General features: G+C 46.9%; 1 protein-coding gene across 3 annotated transcripts in view; it reads right to left on the bottom strand.

Moving 5' to 3' along the window:
• Positions 1 to 9,466, bottom strand: part of ARL13B (ADP ribosylation factor like GTPase 13B) — a 51,537-nt gene that overhangs the window by 37,226 nt on the left and 4,845 nt on the right. For all 3 annotated transcript variants that reach the window (XM_040423267.1, XM_040423268.1, XM_040423266.1), the window contains exons 3-4: positions 6,638 to 6,708; positions 5,451 to 5,700 (exon numbers count right to left, since the gene is read on the bottom strand). In XM_040423267.1, the coding sequence (XP_040279201.1) occupies positions 5,451 to 5,700; positions 6,638 to 6,708 (321 nt within the window). The remainder of the gene's footprint in view (positions 1 to 5,450; positions 5,701 to 6,637; positions 6,709 to 9,466) is intronic.

Raw genomic sequence — 9,466 nt, 5'->3', positions numbered from 1 at the left:
ATGGATCCGTCCCCCCGAAGACTTTCAATGTTGTTCAAGACGGATCCGTCATGGCTACAGAAGACATAATACAACCGGATCCGTTCATGACAGATGCATGCGGTTGTATTATTGTAAGGGAAGCATTTTTGCAGATCCATGACGGATCCGCAAAAAACGCTGGTGTGAAAGTAGCCTAAGGCTACTTTCACACTCGCGTTTGGTGGAGATCCGTTATGAATCTGCACAGACGGATCCGTTCGGATAATACAACCGTCTGCATCCTTTCAGAACGGATCTGTTTGTATTATCTGTCACAAAGTCAATGGAGGACGGATCAGTTTTCTATTGTGCAAAATAAAACAGATCCGTCCCCATTGACTTACATTGTGTGGCAGGACGGATCCGTTTGGCTCAGTTTCGTCAGACGGACATCAAAACGCTGCAGGCAGCGTTTTGGTGTCCGCCTCCAAAGCGGAATGGAGACGGAACTGAGGCAAACTGATGCATTCTGAGCGGATCCTTTTCCGTTCAGATTGCATTAGGGCTGAACTGATCCGTTTTGGACCACTTATGAGAGCCCTGAACGGATCTCACAAACAAAGCCAAAACACGAATGTGAAAGTAGCCTTACAGACAGACAGGAGCTTCTCTGCTCTTCAGAAAGAAGAGGTGCTTATATCAGGCTTAGGATCTCAGCTAGCCATGACATGGCCCCCGTTGCCTGTGAACTGTTAGCAGGGACAGATCTTGCCTGACAACAGGCAGTTTATTGCAAGTTAGGTGGAAGTGAGACCCCTAGTGGCCATGACCTTATAGCTTTTTTCAGGTGGATGCAGGCAGATTATTTTTTTTTTTTTTTAACTGAAACGATTTAGAAATGTGCTAGTTACACCATTCTCTATTAAATCGTGTGAAAGTACAGAGACTATTAAAGAATGTGGTCAACTATCGTAGCCAGACTTATGGCAAGGCAGCCCCCACATGAGTTCAGGCAGAAGGCTAGCTATCTCTAAGGACTCATGCACATGAACACAAGTGTTTTGCGTTCTGCAAACTGCAGATCCGCAAGTCACCAGCTGGGTGCATGCCGCCATTTTTTCCATCTCCTGTATCGCCATGTCTGCAAAACGGACAAGAATAAGACATGTTATATGTTTTTCGCGGGGCTGCGGAACAGACAGACATACAAATGCACATGGTGCGCCATCCGCATTTTTTGCTGCCCCGTGGAAATTAATGGGTCCACATCCAAAAAATAAAATAAAAATGCCAAATGTAGATTGGACGTGGACCGAAAATAGGGTTGTGTGTGACTCTGTAGGCCTCTCTAATAAATAAATTCAATGTTTTATCTATGTGCTTATTCACATCTGCGGCAAGGGTAGGCTCCGCAGGGGTGGGGCGAATAAGCGTTGGGCATGCTGAATTACATCATGCCCGATCCTTTGTTTTCCACTGTCAGAGGTGTCTGGTAATAGCTTATTTTCCCTTTTCACACTGAAAACACATATATATTGAGCTGATCCGATCATACGGCCATCAGCTATCCAAGGTGTACAGCCATGGGTAATCGGATTCACAGACACACATTGAAATACAATAAATTGTGGATTTTATGGTCTATTCTGGTGAGGGATTGTCCATGTGCTTTTGCTCCATGTACTCCATTGGATCTGGGCACGGATGGGACTTTCCACTGAACTGTCTCCTAAACGTCAATGGAGAGACACCCCCCCCCCCCCCCCCCCACATAGACCGTCACCTTTTCCCCTTATCTACACCTTTCTGAACTGCTAAAAGTACATGCTCGCTCCCATGCGGTGTGACACTGCCCTTCTCTCCGACATGGAAACTACATGTACAAGACGGGGCTGTGGAGTCATTTTATCCCAATCCGACTCCTTTATAAATAGACAATAATTTCGTAATGAGAAATTAAATGTAGTAAAATGGTCACATTGTTCCTTTTGTTACTATCATGTAAGTAATCAGGTTACTTATAGAACACAAACCATATTTATTGAAATACAATTTCTGAAATTCCTCACATTTTCTAAATTCCTGTAAGTAAACATGGAGCGCACTATGCATTTAAATGCTTATTAATGGTAAGAAATCTATGAATTTGTAAGAAGAGCTCTATATGTTATGTCCTGGAAATGCAGAGAATCATGTGCAAGTGTAAACGGGAATAAAAGAAACATAAAAAGTGGAGCTGCCATGAAGGGGTTTTCTGGGAATAAATAACTTATCACAGGAGCTCGCAGCCTGCCGCCACTATGGAAGATCCATACTTACCTGCTGTCTGCAGCTCCGGTCCTGCGCACTCTCTCCCGTATGTCTATTCCATATAAGATCCATACTTACCTGCTGTCTGCAGCTCCGGTCCTGCGTGTTGGCTCCCGTATGTCTATTCTATACAAGATCCATACTTACCTGCTGTCTGCAGCTCCGGTCCTGCGCACTCTCTCCCATATGTCTATTCTATACAAGATCCATACTTACCTGCTGTCTGCAGCTCCAGTCCTGCGCACTCTCTCCCATATGTCTATTCTATACAAGATCCATACTTACCTGCTGTCTGCAGCTCCAGTCCTGCGCACTCTCTCCCATATGTCTATTCTATACAAGATCCATACTTACCTGCTGTCTGCAGCTCCGGTCCTGCGCACTCTCTCGCGTATGTCTATTCCATATAAGATCCATACTTACCAGCTGTCTGCAGCTCCGGTCCTGCGTGTTGGCTCCCGTATGTCTATTCTATACAAGATCCATACTTACCTGCTGTCTGCAGCTCCGGTCCTGCGTGTTGGCTCCCGTATGTCTATTCTATACAAGATCCATACTTACCTGCTGTCTGCAGCTCCGGTCCTGCGCACTCTCTCCCATATGTCTATTCCATATAAGATCCATACTTACCTGCTGTCTGCAGCTCCGGTCCTGCGCACTCTCTCCCATATGTCTATTCCATATAAGATCCATACTTACCTGCTGTCTGCAGCTCCGGTACTGCGCACTCTCTCCCATATGTCTATTCTATATAAGATCCATACTTACCTGCTGTCTGCAGCTGTGGTCCTGCGCACTCGCTCCTGTGTGTCCATCTTCTGGTCTTTGGCTTGTTTACTTCCTCTCCATCAAGTGCATGGTCATCTGCTCCGCTGCAGCCAATGACTGGTGTCCACAAAAGACATATTGCCGCTGAATCCAGTTATTAACTGCAGCGGAGCAGGTGATCAGGTCTGTGTTGGGGACAAATTAAACAAGCCATGGACCTGAAAATAGACACGCAGGAGCCGACACACAGGACGTAGGCAAGTAGGATTCTTTCCTTAGTGGAGGGAGGCTGCCGGCTACTTCTTCCTAGACAACACCTTAATGCTGTATTCCTGGTTTCTCTAGCAGTTCTTCAGGTCTTCTCTGTGAGGGACTCTACAGGGCAATGTCACTGGGAAGAAACCTCTAGTGCCACCTACAGGAGGCTACAATGTATGTCAATGTCAAAGGGCTTGGAAACACTGCCTGGGGAGCCACAGGACAAACAGGAGGAGAGCAATTCTGGATACTTTTCAAGACTGAAGTCGGAGAAAAAAAAAAAAAGGCAAATGTAGGCCCAATGATACATCTGTTACTTGTGACATGTATAGTTTCTGCATGTGTCGTTACCTTCAGTTTCATTCTATAGTATCAAAATTATTAACAGACTAATAAGATTACAGCTGGTCTGTCCTTATAGCCCGTTCTCCATCCTCCTTCCGCAGCGTCAACACGCACCCAAATCATGTCCCAATGCGGCCACCAGATGAGGTCTGCAGAGACGCCACTTGTCACCTCAGGGAGGATGCCCGGCTAGGTTCATTTCTTTGAAATGATCTGACTTTTCTTACGTCACTGCTCAGCAGGACACTGGTGCCCATACATGTGCCCCACATGCTGCTAGGTAATAGTAGAAATAGTGGGGTGCTCTATTAGCTCAATATATCCTTAATAGGGGATATGGAAAAGGTCAACGTCAGACTGGCCCACCAGAGGATCCTCGGGTGGGCCTAGGCTTTGCTACCCTATTGCGCCCCAAAAAAGTCCAGGAGAAAGAGAAAAATAAATAAAAAATAGTTGGTGATGCCCTTGAGCCTAATTCGTTACATTACGGTCCATCTCCAAAAGTAGACTTTATGGATGATACAGCAGTTGGGCCCCGGGAAAAAAAAATCCTCAGATGGGCCCCAGAAACCTTAGTCCAACACTGGAGACGGATTATCTAAACCAGAGGTAAGTAACCTCCAGCTGTTCCGAAAACTACAAATTCCCAGAATGCTTCACTCACCTCTTTTGGGTTTACAAGTGTGCATGCTAGGAGTTGTAGTTTCACAGCAGCTGGAGTGCTGAAGGTTACAGACCCCCCCTTTCCCTGACCTAAACCACTCCGGCATACCACAGCAAGGAAGGAGGGGGGGGGGGGGTAGTCGGTCATCGACCCCCTCTGTGATCTCCAGCAGGAGCAGCTAGTGGTCAGTGGAAAGGACTGCTGTAGAAATGCTGGCTAGACCTGACAACCAGTGAGCCCTGTGATTGTTGGATGTAAGGGGTAGGAGCAGTTCTCAGTTTATTAGATACATACATTTCAGACTCATTTCAAGACTCCCTGAATAATATTGTATTGTATATATTGTGTCCACAAGTCCTATGCAGACCTATGCGTCTCTATGGTAACAGACTACAAACAAACCCTGTGTAGTCTAATCCTTCAGTCGTATTGCCTTGCATCTGGGCCCTACTTTCAACCACATATTTAGTAGATCAGGAAGTAGGGAGCAGGTAGATGGCGGTATAACCGCAGGACTGGACTGCACAGAGCTGGTTCGCATATGAGCAGCAGGCACAGGACTATTGGACGTTTTGCAGCGTTGTTTCATTTTTAATTTCCGATGCATTGGGACACTTAAAAAATAAAAATAAAAAAGCTTCAACTAAACCTCTCAAGAGTTCCTCTTCAATCACACAAATGAGTTCGGGACATACTCTATCTGTGCGGCCAGATCCCTATGAGGCCGTGTCTGTAAACCCACAGTGCGACCTGAAATACGGACACACAATGCACGACCCTGGCCTTAACAGTCCCTCAATTCTGACCCATAACCAATGTCTTTCCCTCTTTGACCATCAAAAAGCTTTCAGTAGTGGTGTTAAGATATGACCTTTAATTTGCGTCACAGCCCCTCCATGCAGAGAGCCCGTCACCTGCAGCTCTGCCGAACTGCAAGCTAGGTAGGATAGTTGCCAAATCAACCCCAGGGAGAATCATGTATGGATCCTACGAATTAGAATAGGTCCCATGCATGGTACTTGATGGGCGCCATAGGGTTACCCTTAGCGTGCAGGTCAGTCTGTGTGATTGCACAGTCCAGGAAATACAAGATAGTAATCAGGTACATCAGATAATTTAACACCATGAGCAGTGCTGTACTCACACTAATACTGGCTTTCCTGCTATCCTTGGGTGCCTCAGAACCTCGGCCACCGTCTCCTTTGTTTCTTCCATCCGGTCGACGTCACTGGAGTCAATAACAAACACCACTCCATAGGACTCAGCGTAATAGTTCTTCCAAATGCCACGGATTTGCTTGCCACCTCCGAGATCAAACATTGTGATGTCAAATCTCCCCTGTCGAATGTCTGCTTTGGAGAACCCGACAGTCGGGGCCACATCTTGTGGAGATTCTGTTACAAGAGAGCAATGGGTCAGGAATGCGGACACCGTGTACCAATAACACCGCCATCAGCACATACTGCAACAACATTTTCTCTAGCAGCAGGCATTGCCGGGGCTCCGGAGAGAAGGGGCTAGAACTTGTTTAACTCTGCAATGACCGCTGGATATTGCCACTGCGGTAAGAAGGTTCCAAGGTACCACTTAGAACTGAACCCGAGTTCGGGAAAGAGTTTTTTTTTTACAGTATAAATCAATTTCTGAAGTTATTATGCGAAGTCTCGCGAGACTTCGCAAAGTAATAACTTCGGCTAATCGGAGCCAATACATTCTAAGGGCTCATTCAGATGGCCGTATGCTGTCCGCAAAAATACTGAATGCTGTCCGTTTTTTTGCGGATCCGCAAAAAAACGGATAGCATTTAGTATTTTTGCGGACCCATAGACTTCAATAGGGCCATGTCCTGATTTTCACAGACAAGTATAGGACATGTTTCATTTGTTTTGTGGAACCATGGAATAGAAAATGTGAATAGGTCAGCATCTAATCCGCCCAAAAAAAAACGGATCCGCCTTTTTTGCGGATAGCATACTGCCGTCTGAATGAGCCCTAACACTGTACGGAGCTCCTGCTCCGTACAGTATTAGAACGAAGTTTTATGCGAATCTACTTCGGATGTTTCATCCGAAGTCGATTCGCTCAACCCTAGTTGTAACCATGGAAACGAGCAGCGTATAATGTGATGGGAAAAATAAATCCAGCCAGCAAAGGAGGCAATATGGACAATCCCAATACATTAGTAAGGGCCTTGTATTAACTTTCTGTACATGATAAATGGCATCCAATGACGTGAGACAACCCCTTTAAACACCAGGAAAACCCCTTTGCAGGTAATCTCAGTAGAAGTTTTAGTGTTTCTTTAAGGACTGGTTATGATCTGGGACTTACCTCCTTGGATGCCTTTCACAGTAGCAGTCTTGCCAGCATTATCCAAACCCACCATAACCAGAGTCACTTTTCTATAAAAGAAGTAAAATTAAATTAATAAATGAAATGCAAAAACATTCTTCGCAGAATATCGGAACTGTAGCGTAGTCCTGCTACACATTGCTAATGAGCCGTCATTGTGTGTCCCCATAAACACCTGTGCCATGTTGTCCACCCGGAGGGCACAAAGCTGGCATAGATGGCTCCGTAGGAGGCTGGCTGTAACCTGTGCCCAGAGGTTTGACTTGAAGCTTGGTCAACAGGCAAAATCTGTAACAGGGCAGAGGGACATTTGGCCCTCATCAGGCACCAGGAGCTGGGTGTGACTCCTACCTCTGCATCTCCTGCCTGAGTCTATGCTACACTGCTGATCTGAACGCTGGGGGGGAGGCCAGGACATAAAGAAAACAGTGGACCCTCAACGATCTGATACTAATGACAGGTGACCAATAACCAAGTCCTGGAAAACCCCTTTAAATATTCGTGCTGCAAGTGACCTGAAGCCATACAGAGAGCAAATTCCTTGCGGGTGCAGGTTGCCAGGTACTGTGCCAATATAATAGATCCCTTTCCAGGGGACCTGCCCTCCCTCCTGACTACGGTTGCACCAGGTATCAAATTATCAATACCCAATCGATACTTTTGTACCGGCATCGATTTGATACCGGGATTTCCCTTTTACCCATAGTAGGCTGCGCTACTCGGTAGCCTAGTATCACAGAACATGGCGGGTACTGGTCTCAGCGCGCTCCATGTTCTCCTCAGCAGCACAGTGGAGGAGTCTCTGCCCCCCTCCCTCTGTGCCAGTGCCACCAATGACAAGTGAGAGGGGAAGAGGAGGGGCTGTGGCCACTGCGCCACCAATGAAGATAACCAAACCATTAATACAGATACAGGAGGACGGTGCTGGCGGCATAATAACATAGCCGGCACCCGACCTTTATGACAGTGAGCTGCGATCAACAGCAGTTAACCCCTCAGGGGGGCGGGTGCTGGCGGCAGAATCACATAGCCGGCACCCACCCCCTGTATTTGTATTAAACGTTAGTTATCTTCATTGGTGGCGCAGTGCGCCCCCCCCCCCCCAGTATTAAAAACATTGGTGGCGCAGTGGCAGTTCCTAACGGAGCCCCAGCAGTGTAATCCTGGGGCTCCGATCGGTTACCATGGCAACCAGGACGCTACTGAAGCCGTCCATGGTAAGCTCCCTGCGGCCGTGTGCACAAAGCCCTGGGCAGCAGGGACAGTGTAAAGTCCTAGTCACCCTAGTAGAGCTCGATTAGGGTGAATAGGACAAGGGATTAAAAGATCCCAGGCGATTCGAATATCGCAATACTTTTATATGGTATCGAAATCAAATAAAATTTTTGGTATCGTGACAACCCTACTCCTGACATGTCTGTTTTACCAAATAATCTTATTTCTTCAAGAAATTTTACCGCCCACACATGACAAAAAACAAAAATCAGTGGTGGATTTTCTCACAGATCTGCATCCAAATCGCCATTTGTTAATAACTCATCCACCGTTTTACTACTGTAACGCACTGCAGATTTCTTCGCCAACAAATCCAGACGGAAAACCTGCTGCGTATTTGCTACGTGTGAACGTACCGCGATGGCTTTTTTCACACGATAGAATTGCTGTATAGTATCAGCAATAGGTGGAGGAAATTGTTGGTTCGGAAATTGACCTGCGATGTGCATTTTTCAAATCGGAACAATGCGGGAAAAGAAGCTACAGTCCCCTGGTCCCATACTGGTCTCTGTACAACCTGGCCTCCTGCGACATCTTCTCCGCCACTCACTGGATAGATGCTAAATGGTGCATTTTATCGCCACATTCTATTTTTTATGTGACACGTTTCAGCTCTAGGAGCCTTCCTTTTTATTTCCTACTAGCAGAAGGACCCGGCTTCGCTCAGGTATATTTCATCTATTTCTTTTAGTGTCCGTGTGTGTCGTTAAAAGATATCAACAGTATCCACTATAGAAGTGACTTCTACAATACGCCGCCCCTTTAACAGTGACCTCCACAGTACCCTGTTTTGTTAACAGTGATTTCCACAGTAACCCGCCCCCTTAACAGTGACCTCCACAGAGCTCCGTTCCCTTAAAATGTGACCTCCACAACACCCCGCCCCTTAACAGTGACCTCTACAGCACCACACCCCTCCATAGCGGACCGTCCACCTAACTGTGACCTCCCCTCTGTGCTGTCTGAGCGTGAGCTGCAGGGAGATAGTCACCCTCCCTCCCACCCCTGCAGCTGACAGAAGTTGATTTTTACAATCCCCGTCGGCGGCAGAGTGGGAGGGGACGTGGCCTAACCGGGTTAGGGGCGTGGCTTAGTGGGACCTAGGGGCAGGGTTTTTAAGTCTGTCTTTTGAATGTCCACCCTACCTGCCCCCTGAACTGTGACCTCCACAGCGCCCTGCCCCTTTAAAGCTGACCTACAGCAGTGAAGAAAAATGACTGGGTTGTTATGGAAACCTGGTGTACAACTGTGTGTATGTGGAGACTAAGGACCTGCAAGCTTCTATTGGCTGATAAGGGTCATGTGACCAGGCTTCTATTGGCTAATGTATTTTTTGGGAATATTTCAGGAACGGTTAGGCCTCTTTCAGACGGGCGTTGCGGGAAAATGTGCGGGTGCGTTACGGGAACACCCGCGATTTTTCCGCACGAGTGCAATGCGTGAAGTTCAGGCTTGGGATCGGTGTTCTCTAGATTGTATTATTTTCCCTTATAAGGCCTCTTTCACACTTGCGTTGTTGGGATCCGGCATGCA

Source organism: Bufo bufo, chromosome 3 (genome assembly GCF_905171765.1).
Source record: "Bufo bufo chromosome 3, aBufBuf1.1, whole genome shotgun sequence".
Taxonomy (NCBI): domain Eukaryota; kingdom Metazoa; phylum Chordata; class Amphibia; order Anura; family Bufonidae; genus Bufo; species Bufo bufo.
The sequence above is the reverse complement of the archived record's forward strand: the minus strand, read 5'-3'. Positions and strand labels throughout refer to the sequence as shown.